The sequence below is a fragment of the Doryrhamphus excisus genome, chromosome 20 (genome assembly GCF_030265055.1).
Source record: "Doryrhamphus excisus isolate RoL2022-K1 chromosome 20, RoL_Dexc_1.0, whole genome shotgun sequence".
NCBI lineage: Eukaryota > Metazoa > Chordata > Actinopteri > Syngnathiformes > Syngnathidae > Doryrhamphus > Doryrhamphus excisus.
The window spans coordinates 386,576-405,000 of record NC_080485.1 but is presented as its reverse complement, the minus strand read 5'-3'; the positions used below and the strand labels follow the sequence as shown (position 1 = coordinate 405,000).

The window sequence follows — 18,425 nt, the reverse complement described above, 5'->3', positions numbered from 1 at the left end:
ACTTTGCCTCTGAGACCACGTACCCCCACGGCGGGACCACCGCCAGCCCAAGCGCTCACAAAGTCTTCTGTGCTCAGATCTGGCCGGTGGACCAACAGGCCTACTACCGCTCCTACTTTTTGTTCGTCTTTACCGTGGAGTTTGTTGGACCGGTCGTCGTCATGGCAATGTGCTATACCCAAATCTCCCGCGAGCTCTGGTTCAAGAACGTTCCAGGTTTCCAGACGGATCAAATAAGGAAGCGTCTGCGCTGTCGCCGCAAAACCGTGATGGTCCTCATCGGGATCCTGATGGCCTACATCCTGTGCTGGGCGCCCTACTACGGCTTCACCATCCTGCGAGACTTCCATCCCACGCTGATCTCCCGCCAAAAGCATTCCCTGGTGGTCTTCTACGTCATTGAATGCCTCGCCATGAGCAACAGCATGATCAACACCTTCTGCTTCGTCAGCGTCAAGAACAACTCAGTGAAGTACCTGAAGAAGATCGTGCTGCTGCGCTGGAGGTCCACGTACGCCCCCAGTCGGGCTGCGGACGAGCTGGATTTAAGGACGGTGTCTTTGCCGGTCACGGAGGAGATAGAATGCATCCATCTGAAGTGAACCGAGCCAATGGCGACACCGAGGCTGGGTTGCAGGGCTTTCTGGTCCTTGTTTTGAAGTGACTTGCCCTGACGGAACACCCGAAACAACCCCAAGGCGCCAGAATGCAGGTCAACCACCTCACGACCGGCAACGTCGGCCAACGATATCAAACGCTTGGCCAGGTTCCATCGTTTGTGTGAGTGGATCAATACATATTTGGATCTATTTTTCATGTTGACCAATCACATAACTGATGGTTACTGTAGTATTTGAGTCAAATGTCAAATGAGGTTGATTGGGTCAACGCAAGGTCAGCAGAATGCACCAAAACAAAATGAGGTGCAGAAATGTGGGCAGATGTTGATTGGAGGACCTCCATCTACCGAGTGCTGGTGGTCTGCAGCACCAAGCTGGCGTTGTCACCCCCGTTACCCCCGTTACCCCCGTCACCCCCGTCAGCCTTGAATTTGCACTGCAGAGTATGACGCCCAGTTTGGGCCGTTTCTTATGTGGTCGTTTTTAAGTGTATGCGCCCCAGGATGATGTCTCACATATTTCCTTGTGTTTTCGGAAGTAGACATTGCTGCCGGGTGTGCTGTCCTTCACACCTTGGTGGCCATTTCAGGGATTTTGTGCAACAGGAGTCAATATTTTCTTAACCAAATGATGAAGAAAGAGAAGGAATTCCAGCTATGGCCGTGGTGGGGACGTCTGTCCGTAGGAGTGGGTGGCTGGGTGGCTGAGTGGTGGGACATTGCTGTGAGCGACTTCATCCAAGCCTTTAGATGACGTACATGACGGACATATGCAACCTGCCCCTTCAGACTGCAGTATCCTGGATAAGCCTGGATAAGTATCGGATTGATATCAACATACGAGCGAGGTCGCAGTGGCACTTGACATTGACATGAGTCAATAAAGGTCACATGGGGACCAAACACGTGGACCTGACCTGCGGTGTGATCATAGCCATAGATCCAGTAGATAGATGCATCCCATCATCCAAAATCAGCAAATTCGACTGTCCTGCCTGGACTCAGAACTCTTTGATAAGTCATCAGTGTAATGAAAGGTTGCTTTTATGATTGTCTGCTGTTCTTCTATTGAGTGTTTGGTTATTGACTGTTGTGTGTTGTTGTTATTGTGTTGTGTTCTTCGTACAGTGTGAGTTACATTTGGCTTCACCAAAGTCCCTTTACATCACAGTCAAGGAACGGAAGTCAACCGTAACCCAAGGACTTATGTTTTGGGGCTTTTTTAAAGGAAAATAAATCATATGTTGGGGTCACTATGGTAACAATGAAACCATATCCAACAGCGGAAGCATGGAAGCACAATAGAAGTACAATAGAAGCACAATAGAAGTACAATAGAAGCACGGTTGATGTTCCTTTCAAGCTGCCATGTTACTGATTGATGCTACCAGACGTTAAATGTCACATGATGCTTTCTGTGAACCACCGTTCCACCATCTTCACTAGCAGCACAGTTTGATGTTTCCCTCTGAAAGCCGTTTATTGACGGCATGGATATTGTCGTGTGCTGATTGCCGGCCTTTAGTGACGTGTTGGTTGCCGGGTGGATTTTTCTGTGTGTGAGCCGATGTGTCTTAGCTTGAGCATGTATGCGTACGCTTTCGTTGTATTTAACTGATGCAGCTGCCAATAAAGTGGATTTTTCCTACGGGGGTCTTTTTGGAGGTACAATCATAAGAAAGCCAAACAAATGAGCAAACTCTTAGGGAACGTCAATAAAACATAAAATACACATCTGCAAGCGCTAACTTAAATACGACCTGATTTCTATGTGGCCATTAGCACGGCCTCACAGCCATAAGGCGACTGCAAATACTCAATACAATGTTTGTACTCCAATGCAGTATTTATTGGAAACAAGACTAACAGGACATGCAAATAGAAACATCGACTATGGTGGACGTTGGCATGGCCTTACAGCCGTGCAGCAAGAGCAAACCTGAATAGGTCTAACTTCGGCACTGCGTTGCTGATTGGAAAAACACATACGAATGTTGCCAAATGTTGCCAAACTCACTACGCATTTGCATGGTCTTACAGCCGTGCAGCAAGTTGCCTAGCAACCCGATGCGGCATCCAAGCCCCACGGTGTCATGGCGGTGAGGAAGATGAAATGATGAACTGGAAGAAAGCATGGTGAGGCGACGCAAACCCAAGTTTGTTTATCCTGAGAAGACATCAGTTGGACTTCAAGCCTTCGTGGAGTGGAAGATGGAGAGGAAGCCTTGAAGGAAGTGCCTGTTCTCAGGTCCCGCCCTCGCAGGGGTGGGGCCACGCCCCTACGTGGATCAGTGTGTTTGCATTTCACTGCTGTAGTTCTAGCTCGTGGCAGTCTAGGGTTTGGACTATGTTTGTGTGCAAGCTGAGGTGATAGCCTGAGATGACATCTTGTTAATCCTCCGGTGCTTCTGTTGTTTCGTTGCAGCCATCTCTAAGCGTATGCTAGCAAGCCGATGCATATTCATAAGTAGGATACATTCATGGTGTTGGGTGCATCGTTTCCTTGGCCCTTTTTCTTCCTCTTCATGTTGAGCGTTATTCATGACGACACTGTTTATGTAGTTATGGTGCTTTCTGTGTATTGATTAGTGTGTCTTGGACGTGTACATGTTTAATGAGGCGAGGTCACTTGAAGCCATGAATAATACGCTAACGGCTAACAGGCCCCGTTGCAGAACAGCAGGATGCCACGCATGAGAAGCAACCTCAAGCGGTCTTCCCAATAAGCTGCAGAGAGGACAAGCTCCGCATGTTGAGGCCCCATGTGGATCTGTTGGTGGTGCTAAATGACGTTCTTCCTGCAGGTGACACTTGATGGAAATGGCTAAAAATAAACAGCAATTTATAAGAGCACAACTACGACTTAAATGCTTTGACTAGTTAGCTCGCTACACCTCATCATCATCATCAAAGTGCTCCCTGTCACATCATGCGGCGGCGTCGTGCCACAGCTTTCTGGTCCGGTCAGGCCACCAATATGATGGTTGGGTGTTCTGTAGGGGGGGCCTCACCCCTCCCCCGCCCCTAATGACCGTTCCCTCACGCTCACGTTGCCTGCGGCCAAATCGTGACTAATGACCCCGATGGCCGCCTGGCCTCGTGCCCTCTTTAAGAACAATCTGGATCAATAGTCGGCCTTTTGCCAGCTTAAATGAAGAAGTGAGCGTTCGCCCAGCTGACACGTTTCCGTCAATGATGGCTTCCTTCGCTCGGCTACTTATGCCACGTCTGACAAGAAGTAGGAAGAAACACATCTGACTTAATCAAATTCAGCAATGACTCATTCTTTGACATCCCAAGGTCAAACGTTGGTGTTTGTTGGGGGAGAAGGTGCTGGTACACAACTAAAATATTCATGGCGTCATTTACATAATACGAATAAACACATAGAAATATCATTCAATGGCATAATACTCAATGGCTAAACAATTCACTACAAATATTTACAGTAAATACATTGAATTAATGAAGTAATACATCATCGATGTCATTAAAATATTACTAAATATATAAACCTAACTATATAGAATTCATTAAAATACTGAATAATACATCAATAAGACTACATGATACTAAATAATGATGCATGTAACGAATGAATGGGATGCTATTAATAACAAATATCATTCATACCAATGATCTTAAATATGCTAGTAAATGGACAGCATCCTTCTACCAACATATTCACCATCTCTCCTCTGGACTAGCTCTCCTCTGGACCATCTCTCATCTGGACCATCTCTCCTCTGGACTAGCTCTCCTCTGGACTAGCTCTCCTCTGGACTAGCTCTCCTCTGGACCATCTCTCCTCTGGACCAGCTCTCCTCTGGACTAGCTCTCCTCTGGACCATCTCTCCTCTGGACCAGCTCTCCTCTGGACTAGCTCTCCTCTGGACTAGCTCTCCTCTGGACTAGCTCTCCTCTGGACCATCTCTCCTCTGGACTAGCTCTCCTCTGGACCATCTCTCCTCTGGACCATCTCTCCTCTGGACTAGCTGGACTAGCTATAGCTCTCCTCTGGACTAGCTCTCCTCTGGACTATCTCCCCTCTGGACTATCTCCCCTCTGGACTAGCTCTCCTCTGGACTAGCTCTCCTCTGGACTAGCTCTCCTCTGGACCAGCTCTCCTCTGGACTAGCTCTCCTCTGGACTAGCTCTCCTCTGGACTAGCTCTCCTCTGGACTAGCTCTCCTCTGGACTAGCTCTCCTCTGGACTAGCTCTCTTCTGGACCATCTCTCCTCTGGACTAGCTCTCCTCTGGACTAGCTCTCCTCTGGACTAGCTGTCTTCTGGACTAGCTCTCCTCTGGACTAGCTCTCCTCTGGACTAGCTGTCTTCTGGACTAGCTCTCCTCTGGACTAGCTCTCCTCTGGACTAGCTCTCCTCTGGACTATCTCCCCTCTCTCCCAACCATCCTCTCAGTCTGGCCTAAAGGACTTTATCTCCAAGGCCATGTGATGTATGTAATGTCCCTCCTTCCTGATCCTATCCATCCTGGTCACTCCCAATGAGAACCTCAGCATCCTCATCTCTGCTACCTCCAGTTCTGCTTCCTGTCTCTAGACCAGACAACATGGCTGGTCTACCACAGTTTTGTAAAGCTTTCCTTTTAGCTGGAACTCTTCTATCACATGACACCTGACACTTTCCTCCACCCGTTCCATCCTGCCTGCATGCGCTTCTTCACCTCCTTTTCACAATCTCCATTCTTCTGGACTGTTGGACCCCAAGTACTTCAAATTCTCCACCTTCTGTATCTCGTCTTCCTGTAGCCTTACTGGACTAACAATGAAATATAAACACACCAACTCTTTTATCCATCACCGAGAGATGAAGAAACATTTGTGTTTTAGAGCTCCACCCCCACGCCATCGCTGCTCGGAAGCTGACTGGTTCCTGCCGACTCAAGACTACATGATACATGCTTTCACTTTTGAGGCCCCAAATACCAAAAAACTCCCAAACGACCCCAGAAAAAGTCGCCAGATTTGTCGCTTGTCGCTTTTGAGAAACGATGTCCTTAAGGGGGGTTGCAAAGTCGCCAGATCGAGCGACAACATCGCCCAGTGGGAAGTGGGAATCGTTCCCGGGGTAGACGCCTCAGCTGTGGTAGGCCGGCAGCAGAGGAACGGAAGGGAACGGAACCCGACGTAACAATAACGATGGAAGCACAGAAAGCCAAGAATGGAAGCTGACAACAGAGCGTAGCCGTCCGTCCTTCTAGCGGATGAATGACGATGGTCACCTGATTCATCATGTGACGAGGAGGAGGATGCGGGATGGAAGACGATGGTCAGCTGCTTCATCATGTGACGAGGAGGAGGATGCGGGATGGAAGACGATGGTCACCTGATTCATCATGTGACGAGGAGGAGGATGCGGGATGGAAGACGATGGTCACCTGATTCATCATGTGACGAGGAGGAGGATGCGGGATGGAAGACGATGGTCACCTGATTCATCATGTGACGAGGAGGAGGATGCGGGATGGAAGATGGATGACGTCCGTAGAAGGTTATGTTTATCGTGTGCTTTGCTGGTTTAAGTGCTCTCTCAGACCTTATTGGATCGGTGAAGCATTTCATGAGCCCGAGTCGGGATTGGTCGGAGCTGATAGGAAGACAACCTGATAGAGACACCCCCCCCCCCCCCCCCCCCCCATGTCCCTAGGGGAGGATATTCCGTCTTTATTTGGAAGCATTGATGAGCTTACTGCCTGGTGGACGAGGTAGAGATATTGGACATTTCCTCCTGTGAGAAGCTGCAGGCTAACTTGCAGGAGGACGCCGTCTAGACGCACTTCCTCATAGCCCCCCCCCCCCCTTAAGATGACGAATTGAGGGAATTATTTCAAGATGTCCTCGTGTCCACTTGAATAGATTTACTGAGTCGGTCTCCAGGGCCGGGCATCGGGCTTTCTTTGCTTTTTATTTGTCTCCTCTTCAGAGGAGGTGGACTTCTTACGATACGAGTCGTTTATGATGCAAGACTCAACAAATCCATCAGCACAGCAGTTAGAAGACAAACAAACATCAGTCGATATTTGCATTTGTATTTAAATGTATTTAAAAGTCAAACCATGCAGGCCATGGCACGCCACGGCTAAGACTAACACGCCAAGGCTAAGACGGGCACGCCATGGCTAAGACTAACACGCCATGGCTAAGACTAACACGCCACGGCTAAGACGGGCACGCCATGGCTAAGACTAACATGCCATGGCTAAGACTAACACGCCACGGCTGAGACGGGCACGCCATGGCTAAGACTAACACGCCATGGCTAAGACTAACACGCCAAGGCTAAGACTAACACGCCATGGCTAAGACTAACACGCCATGGCTAAGACTAACACGCCATGGCTAAGACTAACACGCCATGGCTAAGACGGGCACGCCATGGCTAAGACTAAGACGCCATGACTAAGACTAAGACGCCATGGCTAAGACTAAGACGCCATGGCTAAGACTAACACACCATGGCTAAGACTAAGACGCCATGGCTAAGACTAAGACGCCATGGCTAAGACTAAGACGCCATGGCTAAGACTAACACGCCATGGCTAAGACGAGCACGCCATGGCTAAGACTAACACGCCATGGCTAAGACGAGCACGCCATGGCTAAGACTAACACGCCATGGCTAAGACTAACACGCCATGGCTGAGACTAACACGCCATGGCTAAGACTAACACGCCATGGCTAAGACTAACACGCCATGGCTGAGACGGGCACGCCATGGCTAAGACTAACACGCCATGGCTAAGACTAACACGCCATGGCTAAGACTAACACGCCATGGCTAAGACTAACACGCCATGGCTGAGACTAACACGCCACGGCTAAGACTAACACGCCACGGCTAAGACTAACACGCCATGGCTAAGACTAACACGCCATGGCTAAGACTAACACGCCATGGCTGAGACTAACACGCCATGGCTAAGACTAACACGCCATGGCTAAGACTAACACGCCATGGCTAAGACTAAGACGCCATGGCTAAGACTAACACGCCATGGCTAAGACGAGCACGCCATGGCTAAGACTAACACGCCATGGCTGAGACTAAGACGCCATGGCTAAGACTAACACGCCATGGCTAAGACGGGCACGCCATGGCTAAGACTAAGACGCCATGGCTAAGACTAACACGCCATGGCTAAGACTAACACGCCAAGGCTAAGACGGGCACGCCATGGCTAAGACTAACACGCCATGGCTAAGAATAACACGCCACGGCTAAGACGGGCACGCCATGGCTAAGACGGGCACACCACGGCTAAACTAACATGCCACGGCTAAGACGGGCACGCCATGGCTGAGACAGATGTGCCTTCAAATGCTTTGTTGGTTTTACGTGATGTTAGCTCTTACACTTCTCTCTAGACTAGCATGACCTCCACATGGGAACAAATGTTCCCTAATACTAGAACTCTTGGTCTCTTGGTCTCTTGGTGTCTTGGTCTCTTGGTCTCTTGGTCTCTTGGTCTCTGCAGGCCAGAACATGAACCAACAAAAAGAAACGAACATAAATCAGTCGTCTTTGACTTGATGAAGCTCAGATGAGAAGAAGAGAAAAAGAAGAGTGGAGTGGCGTGGACGCTTCACAGCATGTTTTCATGAGTGTACTAATGAATCTAACCTACTACTCAACACGGTTCCCCAAATACTATATAAATATTGATAATAATTCATTCACAGTATGACGCCATTGTTGCCAGGGCTCACAATACAGGAGTTGGCATTTGGCGCACCCCAGTGGCCAAAAGGCGCAGCGCACCATACAGTTGCCAGAGAGAATCACTATTTCAATAAATATCCTATTTTCTAGCCCTCTATATGCGTGTATGAGATATTAATTACACATGTAAATTCATACAGGCCACAAAGATCAGTAACAGAATTCATATATATATATATACGTATGTATGTGTGTGTTTATAATGCTACATTATGACTACTACACTATAACTACCAAGATATTCCATTTAGGAATAAGGAATTCTACTTTATGGAAATTCACTTACCACGCTTACTTGGTCTGGAACCAATCAAGCACCAGAACCAAGGTTTTTGTGTTTCCTATTTGGGTTTGTGGTGTTCATCTTGGAATGAATAAGAAAACGTGACGTCATGGAAACATTCACTGACTTCTATTTAATTCTTCTATTTGTATTTAATGCAGAGCAGCTCACTAAAATGAAGAAATAAAGAGTTGAAGCCAAAGTGGACTAGGAAGTGTGAAATGTCTGTGCGTGGAAGATAACACTTTTTGAAAGCGGAAGTCTGGTGTGTGTGTGGGGGGGGGGGGGGTGAGGAGGCTGAAGCGAAGCAATCATGAAGCTGGAATGATGGTCCAAGAAGTTTGATCCAGCATCATCTTCTTCTGCTCTCAATCACTTCCCGCTTTTAGACGCCGCCTGGACCGCCTGGATCCACTCCTTCCTCTCCTCGCCGGAGGCCGCCTGGAGGAAGTACTGCTTCTCATCCCTGGTGATGATCTCAAACAGGTTGCCTTCGATGTCGTATTTTTTGGCTTTTGGGGGGGGGGGGCATGGTTTTAGAAGAGGAAGAGAATGGAATAAAAATAGAACCGTCACCCACCATCAGGCACAAAGTCCACAGCCGTGACCACGCAGCCTCGCAGATAGATGCCCCCCAGGGGGTCTTCACCCTGGCCCACAGGAGAAGAAGAATCAGGCAAAGAAGGAATTCTTGGATGTCTCCGTGCTCACCTTGGTGGGATCGTAGTAATGCATGTACGCGGGATCGGTTCTCAGGATGAACTTGCGGACTTTCCAGTTTTTCCTCCTGTGGCCCTGAGAGCGTCCATGATGGTCACGTGATCACACGGACTTCCTGTACGGAGAAAGGCAGCTTACCTGTTTGAGCAAGCATCCTTGTTTGACGATGTTTCCTCTGAATTCCTCCTTAACGAGCGCGTCCTCGTCGCTGGAGTAGCCTTCGCAGTAGAAGCCGCTGTCGGCCTGGCGGAGGGATGGACACGTCCGTCATGAAAGACCGCTGGAGGTGCACCACATCTTCATCCATAAACACATCAGAACTCCGTTTGGGAAGTTCACTTATGGAGTTTTGATACTCAATTGGAAACAGGAGTTCAGAACATTCAGATAGATTCAACTGTTGAATTAAATGTCCCTGCAGATGACATTTCTTCTAAGCCCGCATGGAACCACAGACTTCCCTCTCTGGGCTACTTTGCCCAGCTTCTCCTGGCAGATCCAGAGGCTTTGCCAGGACCCAGGACCCAGGACCCAGGACCCGTTGGAGGGGTCCTGGGTGAAATTCCTGCCGTTGACTTACAAAGTAGTAAAACGCATCAGTCTGGTCCAGGAAGACAGACTTCTCCCCGCTGTCCGCCCCCTCTTTTGAGAGATCCCCGGCAGGCTGCAGGAAGCCCTCGTTCAGGAGCCCGGTGGCCAACATCAGCGCCTCCGGTCTGTTCCTGGCCTTCTCCTTGGAAGTCAGCCACTCGATCACCGTGGAGCCTTGGAAGCAAGCGGGGGTCAGCGTGACCTTTGCATGGTCCACAGGAGAAGGTCAAGAGAAGAAATGGTACCAGTGAAGCAGTGGTTGAAGATTCGGTTGTCTCGCTCCAGTTTTAACTCCTTGATGCCTTCAGTCTGGTCCCTCAGGAGCGTGTAGAGAAGACTGACGGAACACAACGTCAACACTTCATGGGAATTTCACCAGGAATTCTTTTATTCCCGGTTCTTACTTCAGGTTGACCGTGTCTGGCAGGCGAATGGAGCGTCTTGTGGACCTCCTGGCGAACCTCTTCCCCCCCTGCAGGCAAGCGATGGCCCTCTTGATGTCCTTCACCCACAGTTCTCGCTCCTCCACGTGCGAGGCCTGGAAGAAGTGGTCCTGCTTCTTCTGCGTGGTGATCTTGAACACCAACTGGAGAAGAAAGCACAAAGTCAAACCGGGAACCTCCAAAACCTGGAATCTTTATTCCTGCTTGCGTACCACTCGATTTCCCCAATCCTGGCACGGACTGACCAGCGTGGCCCCCTTCAGAGGGATCATCCCTTTGGGAGTCTGGTCTGTTTTCCTCTTGTAGAATTCCAGCCCATCTTCAGACAGCACCGCCCACACGGCGGTCCAGGAGCTCAGCAGCGTACGCTGTGGGCGACACAGGATGAGATCATGTGACATGTCAAACATCATCAAGAAACGTTTACGTTTGCGCCATTCAACACGTCTGAAAAGGAGCTGGAAGAAGCGGAGTGTATTTCATGTTCCTGACAGCCAACAATCAGGGCAGGCGAGGTAGACGCCACCAAAGCAGAAGATCAAGCAATAAATGGCCCTCATGGAGGAGATGCTGCAGCTGAACTTCCACATGGAGCCCAGTGATTGTGATGGCGCTTGGGCCAGCAGAGAAGGCGTTGCAGGCCTGGACTGCATCCCACGATATTCCCTGATATTCATACATTAGATATTCACTTTCAAAGGTTTTCCCTGGTTTCCCCATTTTTTCTGATGTATTCTCTTTGCAGCCATCTTGCTCCGATGCGGCCGAGCTAGAGTCCTGCTGCCTTGGACCGATGAAGGTCCTGGTAGCTGAGATGGAGGAGGCCTCAGGTGAAGGATGTTCTGGATCTACGCTAGCAGTCCAAAGTATGTTGTGTACCAAACACTCAATGATGATTCTTCGTGTACATGAAAGGAATATTTGCAGTAGCTGAGCTTAGAAGGTATTTCCACACAGTACACAGTACACAGTACACAGTACACAGTACACAGTACACAGTACACCAGTAAACTCCACCAACAGCTGTCGCCTGTGATGAGGAAGTGACCCGTGTTACCTTTTTCACCAAGTATCCTTCTCTGATCTGTTGGGGTTCCATCCCGTTGCTCCTTCTTCTCCTTCTTCTCCTTCTTCTCCTTCTTCTGCCTGCTTGTCCCCTCCTTTATCAGAATCCCATCCCAGCTCCTCCACCAGCTTTCAATGCATCAGCTGCAGCGCCTCCACACCGCAAACGGCAAGCAGGAAGTGTCCCAAGGGCGGGTGTGAGTGTTTAATCTGCTTCCTCTTTCTATAAATGTTACTCAGCTTCTCACCCATTTCCGCCTGCTGGGACGGTATGGTGGACACGCCATACAGGATGTGCTCCTGGCCCATATTAGGAAATATTACTGTAGTACTATGATTGTGATTATGACTACTGCGGGATGCCGATGCTTCCTGTGTCAAAGTTGAATCAGACAGCCGACTAATAAAAGCCAAGTGTCTCCATCCTGAGTGTGAGATGTTGGCCATGAGCACAAGAACATTGGAATTCATGGAATAACGTCCAGGTAAGGTCCTCCTGCGTACGTTTGGACCGCTACACATAGTGGAGATGGAGTACTGCCTGCTTGCCCGTGCTCTTAAAGACATGATGACACCTGCTCTGCCAGAGAATAAGAAGATGTAGCAGGAGGGATCACTGTTGTCAACTTAACGACTCCTATTTCGTCATTTGGGGGCCCAAGGCAAACCCAGGCATCCACCCACCATGAGGTTTCTACTTACAGCCATGTTCATATACGACCCCCCCCAAACCATTTGAAATATTCGTCTACTAAGTTGGTTGATGTAAATATTCATATTCATGTCTACTACTTTGAAGTACTAATACATGGGAATATGAAAATTCCTCCATCAGGCAGCCGGACTCACCCTAAGAGAGCGGTCGAGGAGCTTGGTCCACCAGTTGAGGTGGCCCCACATCTCGCCCGGATGCCGTCCTGGAACGCCTTCTGGGCATGCCCAGCCAGGAGGTGGTTTAGGAATTGATGATAATACAATCATCAATTATAAATATTAGTAATTCATTTGCCTCCATCACAAGCTTGAAATTAGTTCTATCCAAATTTAGGAGAATAAAAACGAAATATTTTTTTTCCTGATTTTGTAGCCAATATTAATAATTATAATCCTATCTATGATATCTATGATATCATAGATTTAGGCATATTTAAGTGGCTGTGAGTTCAATCTTCTTGCAATCATTCCCAGAACATACTGAGGTTCTCCTCTAGAGGGCGCCATAGGCATACTAGCAATAACATTATATAGCAAAAATATGACTAATATATGAAAGAAAGCCTCAAATGATCACAAAAATTCACAAAAACGCTTCATGCATTTTCACTGCATTGTCAAATATGGCGCTTGGATTGCAAATAAAAACACGCTGGCTTTTCTCCGGGTTTCTCCGGGTATTCCGGTCAGCCTCAGTGAGCTGACTTTTGGACCATGAAGACCTTTTGGGAGTCCACCAGCTGTCATGTCTTTGCTAGCGCTGCAACAAATAGCAAACATTCCAACATTCCAACTCTTTCTTTGTCTTCGTATGATGGATTGGATAATATTTCATAATATGTTGACATATTGTATTTCCCCAAATGATGAGTTTTTGTCATCAGTATTTGGTGTTTCATGTTTTTTAATATTCTGACTTTATTCTTAATGCGTGTTAAAGTCATGGCTTTTTCTGCGTTCCGTTGTAATTTATTTCTTCACGTCTACTTCCTGCTTGTATCTGTAGATTGTGCCCAGGGCCAATCAAAAACAGCCGCAGGCCCGCTTTGGCCCCCCCCCCCCCCCCCCCCCCCCATTCTCCAAACACAGCGTGTGTGTGCAGCAGCTGAAATGTTTCGTACATTTGATTTCCCTTTTTAATTGCTAGCCTGAAGCTACCACGGGAAGCTGATGAATGGAGTTTGGCCAACACGTGTGGTTGGCAGCAGCGTGTCCCCATCAGATCCACGTTGCGGCTGTGGGCGAGGGGGGGGGCGTTGTGGAGACCTTCTGGGAGAATAAAGCTGCCTCTCCTCCAGCTGGGCAGCATCTCCTCTGGCTGGGCAGCATCTCCTCTGGCTGGGCAGCATCTCCTCTGGCCTCGGTCACACAAAGCCGACCCCATCAGGCTCCCTCGTGGTGTTTGTCCTCCAAGGCGGCCATCTTGCTGTTTGGGTTAGCATGGTGGTGATGGGGACACGCCTCCTGCTGTTGAGGATCCGCATTCATTAAAGGTGGAGCCAGTAAAAGTCAGCTATGTGAACCACTATGCCAGGTGGAGCCAGTAAAAGTCAGCTATGTGAACCACTATGCCAGGTGGAGCCAGTAAAAGTCAGCTATGTGAACCACTATGCCAGGTGGACCTAGTAAAAGTCAGGTATGTGAACCACTATGCCAGGTGGAGCCAGTAAAAGTCAGGTATGTGAACCACTATGCCAAGTGGAGCCAGTAAAAGTCAGCGATGTGAACCACTATGTCAGATGGACCCAGTAAAAGTCAGCTATGTGAATCACTGTCAGGTGGACCCAGTAAAAGTCAGCGTTGTGAACCACTATGCCAGGTGGACCAGGTAAAAGTCAGCTATGTGAACCACTATGTCAAGTGGACCCAGTAAAAGTCAGCTATGTGAAGCACTATGCCAAGTGGACCCAGTAAAAGTCAGCTATGTGAAGCACTATGCCAAGTGGACCCAGTAAAAGTCAGCTATGTGAAGCACTATGCCAAGTGGACCCAGTAAAAGTCAGCTATGTGAAGCACTATGCCAGATGGACCTAGTAAAAGTCAGGTATGTGAACCACTATGCCAGGTGGAGCCAGTAAAAGTCAGCTATGTGAACCACTATGCCAAGTGGAGCCAGTAAAAGTCAGGTATGTGAACCACTATGTCAGGTGGAGCCAGTAAAAGTCAGCTATGTGAATCACTGTCAGGTGGACCCAGTAAAAGTCAGCGATGTGAACCACTATGTCAGGTGGACCAGGTAAAAGTCACCTATGTGAACCACTATGCCAAGTGGACCCAGTAAAAGTCAGCGTTGTGAACTGAGGCCATGTATCTGTTAGTCAGCTGAGTTATTATTATTATGGTATGTAATAAGATGGTCTATGTGATGTTTGTACATGCAAGATGATTTCCTTTGTGTACTTTAGTACTTTTTCTGTTGTGTACTTAGTACCTGTGTGTACTCTACCAGAGTGTTTGTACATGTGTCATGGTGCATTGAAACGTTGACCACCATCGTTATTCCATCTGATCATCAAAGCACACGAGGGAGATAATCAATATGGCCGTCCAACGCTGGATGGCGCCAAAGAGCAGCAAAAGGAATTGGACGGCGGGTCGAGCGATGCAAGTCGCTGCTTTAGATTCACTCTCTCCTTTTGAAGCTGAGCTCATTCGCTGACGCCGAGGCCATCCCGGTTTTTACCTGGCGCCCGTCAGGCAACGCGCACGGCCACCAGGAAAACTCCCTTGCTGGAAAACACCGTCCGCTCCGGAGAGCCGCCGGCGTCCGTGAACGCATCACAACTTCAGCCGGTGCGCGGGAGAAAGTGAGCCCGGCACTGGTCACCGGCTGCCGGGGGACAGATTACACACGTCCCGGCTGGGGAGCCCCCCCCCGGGAAGGAAGATAAGAGGCTTGGGCGCATGTGAAGGACGCCGGGCAGGGAATTGGGTCATGCGCTGTGCAGCCTACCTGTTATCTTTACGCCGTCTTGTCTGAATATTTGCGCAATGACCTTTGGCGCACTTGGACTACAGCGGACGCGCCTGTGAGGTAAGGCGGTGCATCATTTTGTTTGTTTTAGTGGAGCCATGGTGCGGCTGATGTTTACGCACGGATGCCACGCAATCGTCTTCGGGAGGAAACGCGCTAAAGCGGACGTTTGGGGCGGGCTGTCCCCGCTGTGGCACGGTCATTACCCACGCAGCGTGTTTCATCAAGTGTCCCGGGAGTCCACGCTTGCCGAGCTCTGGAGGCTGGAGGCAATTTGCGGACTGAGCTTCCAAATTGAAGACGATCGATACTCGGGATGATGCGTTCAAGTGTGCGTGTGCCGGCAGGGTTAAAGGAGTGTTTTCAGAGATGTATTGTAACCTTCGATCCAAGGCGCAGATGACGTTCTCGTCTCCTGTGCACGTTGCTGTTTTATTTGGAGACATTTTGGACCCCGGAAGTGGGACGGCAGAATGAAACATTCATGAGCTTTCTTGGAAACAGAATGGCTATAAAAATATCCAAGTAGTTTTGGAGTAGACCTTTAAGTGCACTTGCATTTTGCTTTGACTGAACATCTGGTTCAAGTTCACTTGATAGTAGAGTCCAGTCCACCAGGACCAGCCAGGACCCCCCTCCATCAGGGGTCTCCAACAGGCAGCTCGCCACCTGATCACGAAGAGCCGACCGAGATCTTCCAGATCTTTTAACCTTGTGTCCAAGTTGGCTTAGAAAGTGTCCACAGGTATGAAAGTGAGAGTTAATGACTGGGATTGACTCTCCCCTGGGATAGGCTCCAGCACCCCCCCCCCCCCCCCCCATGAATGAAGACACTGTCTGCACCCTGACTGTCACATGTCCGTGTCTTCTGGACGCTTTGTTGTGTTTAGAGGGATGAAGTTTCCCTGACCTTTGGCCTTCGCCTAGCAAAGCTTAGCCGCCAATCACTTTGGCCGTCTTGTTGTGTTGAAAGCCAATGTTGGTGTCCAACGTTTCTATGGGGAGATGTTTATATCAGATCCATCGTTCTTTGCAGCCTTGTCGCTATCATGGAATAGCGCTTAGAAGACATCATGCATTGTAGTTGTTTTGATGTTTTTCCTGTGTACTGGTGGAGTAGTATCCTTCTTCAGAATGAGTTTACGTTGTACTTTCAAGCCAATGCTTCTTGTAAAGGTGTTAGTTGGTAGCAGTCATCAGTGAAATGATGACTGCAAAGAACAGACCGTGAGGTGGCCGTTCATCTCATCGTCTAATAGTCTTAAACCTTCCTATTTTGGAAAGGAAACCAAACTTCCAGCGTGCCTGGGATACTGTGAACATCCAGCAGCATCACGACATTTTGGTGTGACGACTATTTAGATGAAAAATGAAGATGAGAAATATACGGAGCCAAGTCCAGCATCTGCTGGATCTGCTGCCTTTGTTTACTCTGCTTAGAGGCGTCGCCCCATGACGTCTCCTCCACAAATGATGCTGAGCTGCTAGCGACCTCGTCATGGGCGGCACGTCATGGGCGGCACGTTAACTTTAAATGTCGTATGCCAATCGAGGCTTCGCTTTCAAAAGTGGAACAATGTAGACGATGATCCCAAACCATATTTAACACATCCGAGGAAAGTTGATGACTGATGTCAGGGACCAGTTCCCAGTTGCTGTTTTCATCGGCCATATGCTTTTTATTGAGCTTATCATAGTCGGGTCATGGTACCAGCTAAGTGGACTGGGACCACATGTGTGATGTCATCGGCGTATTGTACCTAAAGAATGGCGGCTTATCCCGGCCAATGGGATCCTGGCACGGCACGGCTTACGATCAGTAAAGCTGTTATCTGCTCCTGAGGGAGATTTATCTGGTGTGGTTCCTCTGCGGCTCCTCTGATGTGGATTTAGCCGATGAGAAGCTCGCTACAGGTTTTTCCGGGTTCTGCACCGCATCCTTGAAAGGCTTTTCTTTGGATGCAGGATGTGTCCGTCTCGTTGCCGGGGCTCACGTTTGGGAAACGAGAGATGAAGAGCAGCTTGGTTCCGGCCACTCGGCCCGCATTGATATTCCGCCTGGGTCCGTAGCGCTCCATGGGGGGCCGTCGTCACGCTTCAGGCGGATGGCGAATGCAAATGTTGTTGACATGTTTGCACTGAAGAAATATCTGATCAAATTCTCCACCATTGACCTCATGAGATCTTTAGCGAAGATATCATTTTTTTTGCTGTGCTAAGCAGCGCCCCTTTGCCTGCGCCCCTTTGCCAGCGCCCCTTTGCCAGCGCCCCATGTGGCTCCTTCATTTCCTCCATTTGCAGCAGGATCGGGAATGTAATGAGATCTCCGAGCAGCTGGGAAGCATCCCAGATTTCAAAGGGGAGCCTTTCCAGCGGCATCAGGAGCCATCATGGCGCACCGTGTGGCCGTTCAGCCTCTTGAAGATTTATGGGTCGGCCCAGGAGAAAGATTTATCTGTCCTGAGTGCATGAAATTGCAATGCTCGGCAGTATCGCGTCCAGGGCCGGCCGGGGTGACTGATTTCGTTGGGGAAGGCAGGAAGTCGCGGCGAGGAACTCGCGTACAAAACGGAGAGCTCGGACTCCGTTTCAGGTGATGAAGGCTGCTTTCATGGTGGCTTTTTTACGTGGCAGAAAAAGTATGGAAATGAGCACAAAAGGCGAACCGCAGGGGAGCGCCAAAGAAAAAGAAGAAGGTACAAATATGTTCCACGGAGGTGAGGAGGGTTCCGACGAGGCCGCTGACAATTCCAACTTGCTGGAAAGCCGCCGCTCATTAGCATGTCATTATTTCCGCTCCCCCGACTCACAGCCCAAGTCACCTGGGCCGGTCCTTCATGCCGCCGCTCCGTCTGCTTGATTGACAAACACTGACAGCGGCCGATGTTGTCAGGCCTTCCCTTTTGGTGGGGCGCTGCTTGGACTCGGAAAGATCAGGTACTCCACTCGGTGACTCGGCGCTAGCAGTGGAGTTACTACTTCATATGCCAGGACGAGTAACGATGTGCCTTCAGGTTCGCCCGCACGATTGGAATGTCTGATAGGAAGCAGATGCATGCTGTCGTTTCCTTGGACGCCATTTTTAGTCCAAATGAGCCTTCTGAAAAAAAAACCTCAAAAGCCCCAGCAAGCCTCCATGAGCTGCATGCTAAGCTAGCTACAGCGACATTATTAGTTATTCACACCCAAGACCTACGTTACGGGCCTAGTGACACCTCGCCACAGGCCAGCCACTATCTACTGGCTGGCTCGCCACGAGCTCCCCATGCCTC

General features: G+C 49.3%; 3 protein-coding genes across 3 annotated transcripts in view; 2 read left to right on the top strand and 1 right to left on the bottom strand.

The window, feature by feature from the left end:
* Positions 1 to 602, top strand: part of LOC131108290 (prokineticin receptor 2-like) — a 2,203-nt gene extending 1,601 nt beyond the window's left edge. The window contains exon 4 of the mRNA XM_058059255.1: positions 1 to 602. This exon is cut by the window's left edge and continues 110 nt beyond it. Coding sequence (XP_057915238.1) covers positions 1 to 602 — 602 coding nt within the window.
* An 8,186-nt stretch (positions 603 to 8,788) lies between these two features.
* LOC131108017 (pleckstrin-like) lies at positions 8,789 to 11,621 on the bottom strand. The gene is made up of 9 exons (XM_058058647.1): positions 11,458 to 11,621; positions 10,613 to 10,768; positions 10,362 to 10,543; positions 10,203 to 10,294; positions 9,947 to 10,131; positions 9,505 to 9,609; positions 9,358 to 9,441; positions 9,227 to 9,296; positions 8,789 to 9,158 (listed from the first exon to the last, which is right to left on the bottom strand). The coding sequence occupies exons 1-9, from the start codon at positions 11,497 to 11,499 to the stop codon at positions 9,019 to 9,021; spliced, it is 1,056 nt and encodes a 351-aa protein (XP_057914630.1). The 5' UTR covers positions 11,500 to 11,621; the 3' UTR covers positions 8,789 to 9,018.
* A 3,243-nt stretch (positions 11,622 to 14,864) lies between these two features.
* The window catches only part of pcdh15a (protocadherin-related 15a), a 111,857-nt gene continuing 108,296 nt past the window's right edge, over positions 14,865 to 18,425 (top strand). Inside the window, exon 1 of the mRNA XM_058058288.1 lies at positions 14,865 to 15,213. The gene's annotated coding sequence lies outside the window, so the exon portion shown is untranslated. The remainder of the gene's footprint in view (positions 15,214 to 18,425) is intronic.

Excerpts from the sequence above, each read along its gene's own strand:
- LOC131108017 (XM_058058647.1), bottom strand. The coding sequence starts at position 11,499 with ATGGAACCCCAACAGATCAGAGAAGGATACTTGGTGAAAAAG. Across the intron at positions 10,769-11,457 it reads AAGGATACTTGGTGAAAAAG|CGTACGCTGCTGAGCTCCTG; the intron begins GTAACACGGGTC and ends TGTCGCCCACAG. Across the intron at positions 9,442-9,504 it reads AAGGATGCTTGCTCAAACAG|GGCCACAGGAGGAAAAACTG; the intron begins GTAAGCTGCCTT and ends GGACGCTCTCAG.